The sequence below is a fragment of the Aethalodelphis obliquidens genome, unplaced genomic scaffold (genome assembly GCF_003676395.1).
Source record: "Aethalodelphis obliquidens isolate GAN/ISIS:26980383/991018 unplaced genomic scaffold, ASM367639v1 scaffold59, whole genome shotgun sequence".
In the NCBI taxonomy this organism is placed as follows: Eukaryota; Metazoa; Chordata; class Mammalia; order Artiodactyla; family Delphinidae; genus Aethalodelphis; species Aethalodelphis obliquidens.
Window position 1 is genome coordinate 3,937,443 of NW_020838003.1, and position 12,715 is coordinate 3,950,157.

The 12,715-nt window shown below is 41.5% G+C and overlaps 1 protein-coding gene across 12 annotated transcripts in view; it reads right to left on the bottom strand.

Moving 5' to 3' along the window:
* CDKL2 (cyclin dependent kinase like 2) overlaps nt 1-8,607 on the bottom strand; it is a 35,624-nt gene extending 27,017 nt beyond the window's left edge. For 7 of the 12 annotated variants that reach the window (XR_003428822.1, XR_003428823.1, XR_003428824.1 and 4 more), the window contains exons 1-2: nt 8,128-8,583; nt 5,710-5,908 (exon numbers count right to left, since the gene is read on the bottom strand). Coding sequence is in view for 8 of the 12 variants with exons in the window: in XM_027087482.1 (XP_026943283.1) it covers nt 5,710-5,877 (168 nt within the window). In the remaining 4 variants the exon portion in view is untranslated. Of the gene's footprint in view, nt 1-5,709; nt 5,909-8,127 lie in introns of those variants that run through there. The other 5 variants (XM_027087476.1, XM_027087477.1, XM_027087480.1 and 2 more) reach the window with 5 other exon arrangements.
* Nucleotides 8,608-12,715: the final 4,108 nt, after the last annotated feature.

Below are 12,715 nucleotides of genomic sequence, written 5' to 3' on the forward strand. Positions count from 1 at the left end.
TAAGACCAAACTTATGTTACATCATAACTATAAATGGGCTAAACTTAGCTATTAAAACAAAAGATGCCAGGTTGGATCACAAAGCACTTTCCAAATATATTAAGTGAATTAACGCATATCCATACAATGAAATAAAATGCAGCAGTTAAAAAGAACAAGTCAGGGCTTCCCTGGTGGCGCAGTGATTGAGAGTCCGCCTGCCGACGCAGGGGACACGAGTCCGTGCCCCGGTCCAGGAAGATCCCACATGCTTGCGTACCACAAAAAAAAAAAAAAAAAAAAAAAGAACAAGGCAGTTTTATGTCCACGGGTATGCAATAATCACTAAGCTACATTAAGTGGAAAAAAGGCAAGATGCAGGTCAGTGTGTAGGATATGCTGACGTTTGATATATGTACACACACCAGAATTCCTTTGATGGATACAGTTGCTTATGGAAGGTATAACTAAATAGCTGGTACACAAAGGTGGCAGGGAAATGCATTTTAATTTTATAGCATATTCATATGTTACCTTTTCAAAAATTAAAATAAGTAGATAAATAAAATTTGTATCGGTGTGTTAAAGATAAACACGCTAAAATTGACAAGAGTTTATTTGAGCAAACATTGATTTGAACTGGGCAGCACGATACTGAAAGAAGTTAGGAACATTCTACTGGTAGAAGCTAAGGGAAAGGGTTTCCCTGGTGGTACAGTGGTTAAGAATCCACCTGCCAATGCAGGGAACACGGTTTTGAGCCCTGGTCCAGGAAGTTCCCACATGCTGCAGAGCAACTAAGTCCCTGTGTCACCATTACTGAACCTGCACTCTAGAGCCTGTAAGCCACAACTACTGAGCCCTCGCGCTGCAACAACTGAAGCCCGCGTACCTAGAGCTTGTGCTCCGCAACAAGAGAAGCCACCACAATGAGAACCCTGCCTGCCACAACGAAGAGTAGCCCCCGCTCGCCACAACTAGAGAAAGCCCGTGCGCAGCAAGGAAGACCCAACGCAGCCAAAAATAAATAAATTTATTTTAAAAAGAAAAAAAAAGAAGCTAAGGGAAAGGCTTTTATAGAGCAGACATGGAAGCAAAACAAGTAAATTATTTGATTGGTTGGTTCCAGCTTAAGTGGTTGCTTTACTTGGGAAAGTCTAGTTGACTGTGACTGGTTGTGCTTAACTTACAATGTCTTAACCTTGAGCATTTACAGGAATTGAGTCTGACTTAGGTTTCCTTTGATTTGTTTACACAGGGTGCCAAGATATTAGAGCCACCTTAGTCTAATGGCCTATTGTTTCACTTGGTTTTTTATTATAAGTACACACACACACACATACAAACTTCTAGTAAACTTAAATTTTAATAGGTATGTAGAGAATTCCCTGGCAGTCCAGTGGTTAGGACTCCACACTTTCACTGCTGAGGGCCCAGGTTCAATCCCTGGTCGAGGAACTAAGATTCTGCAAGCCTCGCGGCCAAGAAGTTAAAACATAATAAAATAATAAAAGGTATGTAGACTTCCAGTTTCCTTTTCCACATGTAAGGAGCTTGGAAGTCTCCACTCCATCCTAACAAGTAAAAAACTGAGTAGACTAAAAAATCAACAACTCTTTTTGGATTCATAAGAGATGAGAGAACATCTCATCTCTTATGAGGACATCTCAAACCACCGGCTCCAAGACTGGAGAGACAAACCAGCAAACACAGGGAGTCTCTGCTTCCTGGAACAGAGACTCACGAGGGCAAAGCTCTGTGGGAGCCAATGCCAAGGTAGGAAAACCTGAACTGCAATGGGTAAGTTACCGGAAGCTCAATGTGGCCAAGCCTGAGAGTTAAAAACTTCAGGGAAACCCTGTCACAGGGGCATCCACATAACACTGTAAGATGTTATTTCTAGGAGCTCAGCCAAGTTCTGATAGTAAATTTCAGAGAAGAATCTCCTTCAGCTTTCACAGGGAGAGGAATAAAGGAACCATTTGGAAAAATGCCACCGCACTCTGTCCTTAACAAGGCCTGCCCTTGGGGGGAACTAGTTAAGCAGAGCCTAACCAGCTGAGGAAGGGAGATAGCCAACTCCAGCCTACTGTAGCCATCCTATCTCACCTAAGGAGGGGACAAAAAACCTGAAGAACACTTGTAAAGTTCACAGGCTAGCAGCATAGGCTCACTGAAAGACTGAGACCTAATCATGGCACTACAGAACACTTCCCTTCCTCCAACCTCACCACCACATTACTAAAAGCCTATTTGCAGCACTTCCTTTTACCTGGTGCATCATGCCCAGCTCTGAAGAAAAAAATTACAAGGCATACCAAAAGACAAAAACCACTATTTGAAGACACAGAAAAATCATCAGAAGCAGACATGGCAGGGGTGTAGGAATTATCAGACCAAGAATTTAAAACAACTATGATTAATATGCTTAGGGCTCTAATGGGTAAAGTAGACAGCATGCAAGAACAGATGGGCAATGTAAGCAGAGAGATGGAAATCCTAATAAAGAATCAAAAGAAATGCTGGAGATTAAAAAAACAAAAAACAGGGACTTCCCTGGCGGTCCAGTGGTTAAGATTCTGCGCTCCCAATGCAGGCGGCCCAGGTTTGATCTCTGGTCAGGGAACTAGATCCTGCATGCCGCAACTAAGGAGCCCGCATGTGGCAACTAAGAGCTCTCGTGCCTCAGCTAAGACCCAGTGCAGTCAAATAAATAAATAAAAATTAAAAAATAAAAAAATTAAAAAAACAAAAGCACTGTAACAAAATAAGAATGCCTTTGATTGGCTTATTGGTAGACTGGACACAGCTGATGAAAGAATCTCTGAGCTAGAGGATATCTGAGTAGAACGCTCAAAAACCAAAAAGGGAAGAGAACAAAGACTGAAAATCTTCTTAAGCATATAGAAATAGACCAAAGATGATAGCAAGGAATTACTGGGTCAAAATCAATAACAGGAGAACTCAGAGAATTAATCTCAGAACTCAAAGCTGATTTTGCTATGAAGTAACAGATATGGAACTGAGGTTAGATTTTTGTGTCCTCTTGGGACTAAGACGGAAGGAAGAGTCAAGTCTAAATGCCTTGCAAAGGTGGGGTCTTTCAGAAAACACCTCCAGTTTAAGCTGGGACCCTAAGGACTAAACCTTCCCCAGTGAAAATGAACGGAAATGAACCAGTCCAGGCTTCACATCACCTGTACCTTGAATTTGGATTAATATACTAGACTGGGAGCATCCCCATGCACCTGGCAGAAGCAACTGAATATCCTTTCTGGAAGAAGAAAACTTTTATCTATCTTAGCCTCAAAACATTTCTACAAATAAATTTCCAGAAACAATATCCAATATAAATAATAATGAAGAACACAGAAAACAAGACACTCTAAGCAAGTACTTTGAACTTACTGAGGAGGCCCTGGGCTGGTAGTGTGCCTGTGCCAGGACAGGGAAAATTTAATGTAGATCAGTGTTAACTAGTAAAGGTAGTTAATCCCTAAGAGGGGTAAGAGGAATCCAAGGGATATGTAAAAATATGGCAGGGGCTTCCCTGGTGGCACAGTGGTTAAGAATCCGCCTACCATTGCAGTGGACACGGGTTCAAGCCCTGATCCGGGAAGATCCCACATGCCGTGGAGCAACTAAGACCGTGCGCCACAACTACTGAGCCTGTGCTCTAGAGCCCATGAGCCACAACTACTGAACCCATGTGCCACAAGTAATGAGCCTGCGCTCTAGAGCCCACAAGCCACAACTACTGAAGCCCGTGCGCCTAGAGCCCATGCTCTGCAACAAGAGAAGCCACTGCAATGAGAGGCCTGCGCACTGCAACAAAGAGTAGCCCCTGCTCGCCGCAACTAGAGAAAAGCCCACGTGCAGCAACAAAGACCCAACGCAGCCAAAAATAAGTAAATAATTTTTTTTTAAAAAAGAAAGAAACTCAGGAATAATTGATAAATAGTGGAAAAGATAAATATTAGGTATTTATTTGAAGGAATAAAATCTTACATAGCGTATACTCAGATCACAGGGCAATTGGGTCAAAAGTAAATAACCAAGGAGAAAAACCTAGAAATTTTCCACATGTTTGGCAATTAAGGAAAATTAGAAAATATTTTGAACTGCTAATCAAAATTTCTAGGATACATATCAAGCTGTTCTTAGAAGGAAAGTTATAACCTTAAATGCATATATGAGAAAAAAAGAACTAGAAATTAAAGAAGTAAGCATATAACTCAGAAGTTTAGGAAAAAGAACTGTAAAATAAACCCAAAATAAGTAGAAGGTATGAAATACTAAAGAACAAAAATTAATGAAATAGAAAAGAAATACACAACAGGGAAGATCAACAAAGCCAAACATTGGTTCTTTCTAAAGATAAATAAAATTGATAAACTTCAGGTTAGACTGATGGGAGGTTGGTGGTGGGAAGTAGTTAACATAGCAGGTCTGAGACTTTTATCCCTAGAAAGTTGGCTTGCAAAGTGAGCCCTTGTTCGCTACCTGGGTACTTGGATTTCAGAAGTGTTCCTTCATTTCCAGAACTGATAAAGTGGCTCACTGTGCAAACAATATGGTTTATGCTGAATACCCACATTTCTTCCGAGAGTCTGGGATTTTGTTATGAGCCAGGCAGGGGGTATCTCTGTGATAAGGCCCCAGGAGAATTCTGGGCACTGGGTCTCTAATGAATTTCCTTGGTAGACAATATTTCACACGTGTTGTCATAACTGCTGGAGGAAGTAAGTGCATCCTGTGTTAATCCACTGGAAGAAGAGTGACAGGTTTCCCCTGGAATTCACCCCACGTGCCTTTTCCCTTTGCTGATTTTCCTTTATATCTTTTCTCTGTAAGAGAGTACAACTGTTTGCTGCGTGCTGTGAGTCCTCCTAGTGAATCATCAAACCTTGGGGTGGCCCGCCAGCCTGTACCGCCAGCTCAGACCTCCCGGCTCGACTGGCTGCGTGGGCGGCGTGGAAGCGCAGTCTTAACCACTGGACGCCAGGGAAGTCCCAGGGCCAGGCTCTTGATGTCGAAAGTGCTCCTGTAACCCGACCCCACCCTCCTGGCCAACCACTGCTCACGCCCCCACAGGACACAGGGGACATGGGTTCGAGCCCTGGTCCAGGAAGATCCCACGTGCCAGTTGCAGAGCAACTAAGCCCGTGCACCACAACTACTGAGGCTGTGTTCTAGAGCCCGTGAGCCACAACGACTGAGCCTGCGTGCCACAACTACTGAAGCCCGCGCGCCTAGAGCCTGTGCTCCACAGCAAGAGAAGCCACTGCCATGAGAAGAGCACGCACCGCGATGAAGAGTAGCCCCCGCTCGCCACAACAAGAGAAAGCCTGTGCACAGCAACGAAGATCCAATGCCGCCAAAAAAAATAAATAAATAAAATAAATTTATTAACAAAACAAAACAAAACAAAACAAACAAACAAAACCTTGGGGTGGTCTTAGAGACCCCCAACACAGTTGTTGGTAAATAGATAGATAGATAGGCAGATAAGAGAGAAGCAACAAATAATTTTAAAATCATGTTTATATTCATGAGATAAATGAATATGTATATGTAATCTTGTTGTTTACTGCCAAAAAGGAAGAAATTTATACTTTAAACCAAGTTATGTAAATAAAACAAATATAAAAACAGTATTTTTTTAAAAAAATTACTGTCACTCAAGAAACAACTCATTTTTTTTTCAATTCAATATATGTGATAACTTACCTTTAGTAACTTGATTTCTCGCATAGCAATTTTTTTAACCATTTTGTCATCATCACTTTCTAAGAACTTCTTGATGGCTACAATTCTTCCACTATCTTTATTCCTACACTTCATCACCATTCCATAGCTCCCTTCTCCAACCAATCCTAAGTTCTCATATTTTTCCATTTTAATTAAAAACCAGTAGGAATTCTTCTTGCTGTGGAAACCAAAACATAGAGTTAATTATGATGAGTATATTAATTTCCTTCACCCTCCCAAATTAATTCTTCCACACCTGTTTTCCATATTAGAGCAGACACTGCATCGATGGCTGTCCTGTGTAATGTTTCTGCATCTAAGTTATGTTTTCAAAATATTCACATACATTTCATAATAGACAAAGCAAATGGAATTGAAGCCATTAACTTCAAATTTAAATTACTAAATGTCATGTTAATGAAATTTCAATATATTTTTAATTAAGATAAAGCAATACTTGAACTATTATACAAAACAGTAACAGTTTACTTTAGAAAAACACAATTCCTTTTCACTTTAAGGTAAAAAAGGCACAAGGGAATTTGGTTACAGTGAAGATAAAATTTATTTTTTTACATCAGGTCTAAAAGATCAAAGTTGAGGATCTTTATGCGCTTTCTAGTCTATTGGGAAAAATATTACCAAGTAACACTAACAACTTCTGATCAACTATTTTTGTTTACTTTTATTACCATAGTAATTAAATTCCTATATTGAACATATAAAATAACAGCAATGACATCACAGTATGTAAGCAGATTTTTAATAATTAAATGTTAGTGTACCAAATACAGTATTTCAAAAATCTTTTTAATGATTAATCACTATAAGTATGATTATTTGAATTTTGTGTTTAGAATTCTTTTACATCCCATTATGTGACATTTTCTGGATGAAGGCAATCCTAACAAAATCTTTCTTACGTTACTAATAATTGGTGAAGGACCAGCAATCATTCCACTACATATTTTGGTATAGCAAGAAACTTTTCAGCCCAGATACGGTTAGATTTTACTTCATAAGTTTTGATCGCCATGAAATATAAAAGCTAATAAACTACAACTTCAAAGTTAAATTTATTTTTACAATCTGATTTTGAAATTAAATTCCAGAAGCAAAGAATAAACAATATTTCTGTTAATCCCAACATGGTTCTAAAAGTTTTTTGGGGAAAAAAGTAGTCTATTGGTAACTATACATTCAAATGATGATTCACAGTTGAACTTTTTTTTAACCTGACAATATAAAAACATTCATTCATAAAACTTGGTAAGAAAAAAAATTCTTACCTATAACATTAGTAGTGTACCTACAACAATCTAAAATTAATTTACACAGATTGTGAATTGTGATGTTTTCCTTGCTTCCCTATTGGTACACTGATGACAAAGACAAAACAAATATCCTCTTTGTTCTAGCAAATTGTGATAATCCGATGTATACAATACATTTTCAACAGTTTACATTTGACAATTTAGGGGATATATATAATTATTATATAGATTATATATATATAGTTATATATATATATACAGTATATATACATGGAAAGTCAGAAGACTGATCTTCGGGAGGGAGAAAATAAATAAATCCCAGTCAACACCAACCCAATTATTTCATTATTTTACTACCAGCTTTGATAGTAGGTTCTACTATAAACTGTTTACAGAACAGTGTCTCTGACACTAACTTTCTATACATTTGACATTTTAACTTCCATTTAACCTCTATTAACTATTTTTAAATAAAATGTCAGTGTTTGAAAAAACATTCTCAATGTAATTCTCTCTTTCCTTTAATTTTTTTTCCTTCCACTAAAACAGCATATTTTATTAAGGACTAGACTTTAGGCTTATCATACCAAGGACAAAAATAGCTGGAATCTATAACCTGGATCATTTTAAAGCATTTGCAATTAGTGTCCTCAATATTTGGAAATGCAAAGTGAACACAGTTAAAATTACCTTAAGTATGTCTAAGAGGTTCTGAAGCATGTCACAAGCTAACATTCTGCACGTTGACTACAATTGTATTCTCCCACCAACTGCACATTTGGTCACAACACATTGAACACACCTGTTTTTTCAAGTGGCACTTCCCACAAATACTTTAGAAGTATCAAGGCTTAAAAAGCCTCTTGTTTCCTGAAACAGTTACTCATAAACCATAACTTCTCATGCCTTCTACTTGGGAATGTTGAGGGTTATACAAACTAAAAGGAAACCTGGCCAATTGGCAATGTGGTAGTTCTGGACATGTGCCATGGAAGCATATGGTTCTCATACTAATAATTTAGATAATAAAAAATTGCTATTTTTTATTTTGTTAAAGACAGGTTGAAATCTTTTATAGATAAAAGAACGAGATAATAGAAGCTTTCAAAAGTATTATACTTACTGTTCCTTTTAAATCCTTTGGCGTGGAAATACCCAAAGGTTTTCAACTTGGAAATAAAATTGAGGTAAAATGCATCTCGTTCTCAGGTCTAAAAGATGCTGACTAGCAAACTAGCAATTCTACTGCTGTCGCGATTTCTTCCGCAGACACAGTCTTCCCAGGTGAAGCAGGCAGGGAGGCAGACTGGCCTCAACCCACCGCAAGTTCACACTCAGGAGGACCGCGGCCCGCATGCTGTCGTCGTCAAGGCAACGACCTCACTCTGTCCCCAACCATAGGCACAAAGTCTCCAGTGAGAAAAGACCGGAGTCTAAATGCGTCCACGGCAGGCACCAATACCTGTTAAGGCCAAGGCCTGTAGGGAAGTTAGCTGGGGTGCTAGGGCACCGCCTCCCAGCTCGTAAAGCTCCCGGTCTCTGGAGTCCGTGAACCTGCTCGGCTCTAGCTAGCCCTGGGCCAAGGCGTTGGCCACCAAGCTGCAAGGGGCGGATCCTCACCCGTCCGGACCCGCCCCCGAGTGCGCCGAGCCTCCCGTGTTCTGATTGGCTGGGTTCTGTCATCGCGATCTCTGATTGGCTTAGCGCCAACCACCCATCCAGTTCGCCTGGGGCTTGGCTCAGGTTCTGATCACTGACGCGCAGACGCCAGCATCAGCACACACCTACCTTCTCAAGTAAGGAAGCACCTTTCTGCCTTCACCTGGAGACCGCTCTTCGCGACTGAGGACAACAGGCGATTCTGGTGCTCACGGGGAGGCTAAAAGTGGTGGTGGTTTTGTAGTGGGTGAAAATGTTAGGGGGTGACCGTGCAAAGAGCGCGATGAAGGGTTCTTCAAGCTCCTCGGCTGGGCCGGGGAGTGGGCTCTGAAGCCCCTCAACCGGGAAGGTTCGGGCTTGACGGCGATTCGACGCTTCCTTTCCGGTCTGGGCAGTGGGGTCAGTCTGCCAGGTAGGAGATGAGGGTGACAGTCTAGGAGGTGATAAGTAGGCGAGGCAAAGGTGAAAGTAGGTAAATGATGACAGAACTGGCGTTAGAAGGGACCCTGGGGAGGACAGCCTGGGCAATGAAAGTGAGGGAAATACTTGGAGATAACGGAAGGGGAAGAGAGGACATGAATGAAATAAGAGGAAAAGGGCTAAGACGGTTGGGGAACTAAAAGACATGAGCAAGGGCTTCCCTGGTGGCTCAGTGGTTGAGAGTCCGCCTGCTGATGCAGGGGACACGGGTTCGTGCCCCGGTCCGGGAAGATCCCACATGCCGTGGAGCGGCTGGGCCCGTGAGCCATGGCCGCTGAGCCTGCGCGTCCGGAGCCTGTGCTCCGCAACGGGAGAGGTTGCAACAGTGAGAGGCCCGTGTACCGCAAAAAAAAAAAAAAAAAAAATTGGTGCAAGACATGAGCAATACTGGCATGTGACAGACAGCCAAATAGGGTGCAGCTGGGGCAGCGATATTTAACAGACCAACTCAATCCATCATTAGGCAAGACTGGTAGGTCAGAGTCATGCACATGCTGAAGTCACACAAGAAACAGGGCTTTCCTCATATTCAAGGAATTTGGGGTTTCAGCCATACCTCTGCAGTAAGGAAGCCTTAAGCACTCAGTTATTTTCATGTTAAATCATAAAAACTAATCATTTTGTAATTCTATTTGGTATCTATAATACCATGATCCAGTTAGGAGAGTGTCCTGGATAGCAGGTATTTATACCCATTATCAATATTAAGGTATTAATTCCTTCTTGTATACAAAGAAATAAACATGCTGGTTTATAAATAAGATTTTGTGAGTTTGCTTAGAATGAATTAATCTTCCAGTGCCGGATCACCTTGATCGAACTGCTTAAAATCCAGTTCCTGAAGCTGTAATAATGAGGACCAGACCTGGGACCTGGATATGGAAAGAATATAATTCTTCAGTTAATGCAAGATGTAATTAGCTCTACCCTTAGGTGTGACCACGTTGGAGGGAGCCATGCCCCTTTTAGTTATCTCTATAGGCTATAATAGAATGTGATGAACTTCTTTTATATGAGAAGCAGATTCCCTTTTATAAAGTGGCAAATCTGGGTTTGTTAGGCCTGAAGCGTGAGAAGAATTTTAAAGGTACCTCTAAGCAAAAGGCCCTGAAGTTTAAAATAACCTGTTTATATCCCACAGGCAACCAAAAGGATAAAAACTAAAAAACTGGATTTGGTGACTAGATAATGCTTGAGAAAACAATTTCAAAAATAATTGAGTTTGAAAGCCAACTGTAAAGGAGGCATAGGGTATTCAAGAATTACACATCCCTGGTGGCCCAGTCCTGACCGTCAGCCCAGGCCTCCCACGGGAACCAGGTTGTACCATGTAGGGAAGGGGGGATCTATTCACATACCTCAGGTAATGGAGGTGTGCGGATGGGGGAAGGGACTGCGCAGATCAAAGGCTGGGGGGGGCGTGTCATGGGGATCTCGAAAGGCTTGAGGATGGGGCTACTTGGGGGGATGGCGAGGAGGCAACCTGGCAGGGGACAAGTGGGGGGCCCAGCCGGGTTGAGCCCCTGGGCCCCAGGTCTGTACAGTATGGTTTGCTATAAAACTCCAATCTTCTGTGGGGTGGGGGTGGGGAGGCAGAGAATTACACATCCTGGGTAAAGTCATCTATTGATACATGTTTGGTGAAGAGGAGGTAGTATTATGTAGAAGCGTGATTGGGTTATTGTTTATTTTAAAAAGAAATTTTAAACAAGAAAATCTTTGTAGGGAAAAGGAACAGAGAGAGAGAGGGGCTTTAAAGAGACAAGAAAAGGAATAATTAATGAAAAACCAAGGACAGGTAGTGAAGAGAAGGTGATAGAGTATGAAAAGGACTTAGCCTTGAAGAAGTTTCTAGAAAAGAGGAAAAACAGAAAAGTGTAGGACAGACACATTAGCTGGCTTAGATCTTCTCTAAAAAAAATTTCTGCAGGAAAAAAGATAATGGTGAGATTGAGGCTCAAGGATATGTGAGCAGAAATTCCTTGAAATAGGTAGTTATGAAAGAAGACACTTTGATGTGAAAGGAATACGAAATAATAAAATGTGCCCACTTGAGCATGGACACCATGAATTTACAGTGAAACCAACTGACTCTGTTTCATAGGACTTGGCATCCTCAGGTTCAAGAATGGAGAAAATAGGGGCTTCCCTGGTGGCGCAGTGGTTGAGAGTCTGCCTGCCGATGCAGGGGACACGGGTTCGTGCTCCGGCCTGGGAGGATCCCACATGCCACGGAGCGGCTGGGCCCGTGAGCCATGGCCGCTGAGCCTGCGCGTCCGGAGCCTGTGCTCCGCAGCGGGAGAGGCCACAACAGTGAGAGGCCAGTGTACCACAAAAAAAAAAAAAAAAAAAGAATGGAGAAAATAGACAGTATGTAAGCTACTTAGAGAAGTGGTAGTGCAAGGAGATTAAACAAAAAAGTTAAGAAATCAAGGGTGATGGAGAAAGCACAATTGAAATGGTTTGCCATGGTTCCAGCTAGATCAGAAGACAAATTATGACAAGTTAACTAATAAGCTGAAAATACAGGGGCACTGAGAAAATGGAGCTCATCATAGGCACAAAGAGTAAGTTTAATGGGAGTGAAAAAGGAGAAAAAGTTACTGTCAAAGAAAGCAAGTTGTGAATTTAAGATTTTGGAAATGGCACAAGATGATGATGATGAGCTCTAAAGAGTGGAATGTTTGGCCATCCCTTTGGGTAGCTGAAGTTTATTGAAAAATGTCATTGGAACTGAATTCAAAGAAACTTGAGGTCGCAGTATGAAAAGTCATAAACTTTTCCTAAAAAATCATAACATGAACAAGTGGGGCAATACAGAAAGAGGTTGAAATGCACATTTTAATCACTAAAGAAAGTGAAATGTTCTAAAAATCTAAAGAAAACACTGTGGGAGTGTATGAGACTGGCAACAAGAAGAAAGCCTGGAGAGATGGCAAAGAAACAAAGGTTAAAAAGAGACTAAGGAGGGCTTCCCTGCTGGCACAGTGGTTGAGAGTCTGCCTGCCGATGCAGGGGACACGGGTTTGTGCCCCGGTCCGAGAAGATCCCACATACCGCGGAGCGGCTAGGCCCGTGAGCCATGGCTGCTGAGCCTGCGCGTCCGGAGCCTGTGCTCCGCAACGGGAGAGGCCACAACAGTGAGAGGCCCGCGTACCGCAAAAAAAAAAAAAAAAAGAGACTAAGGACCATATGACCCAGCAATTCCATTCCTAGGTATAGACCCCAGAAAAATGAAAACATATGTTCATACAGAAACTTGTACATGAATGTTCACAGCAGTACTGATATTCATATGAAATGATTTCATAGTAGCCAAAAAGTGAAACTCAAATATCCATCAATTGATGAATGGATAAACTGTGCTATATCCATACAATGGAATATTATTCCCCCTTAAAAAGGAATAAAATACTCATAGGTGCTACAACATGGATGAATCTTAAAAACAGTATGCTGGGACTTCCCTGGCGGTCCAGTGGTTAAGACTCCGCGCTCCCAAGTGCAGGGAGCCCAGGTTTGATCCCTGGTCAGGGTACTAGATCCTGCATGCTGCAACTAAGAGCCCACAT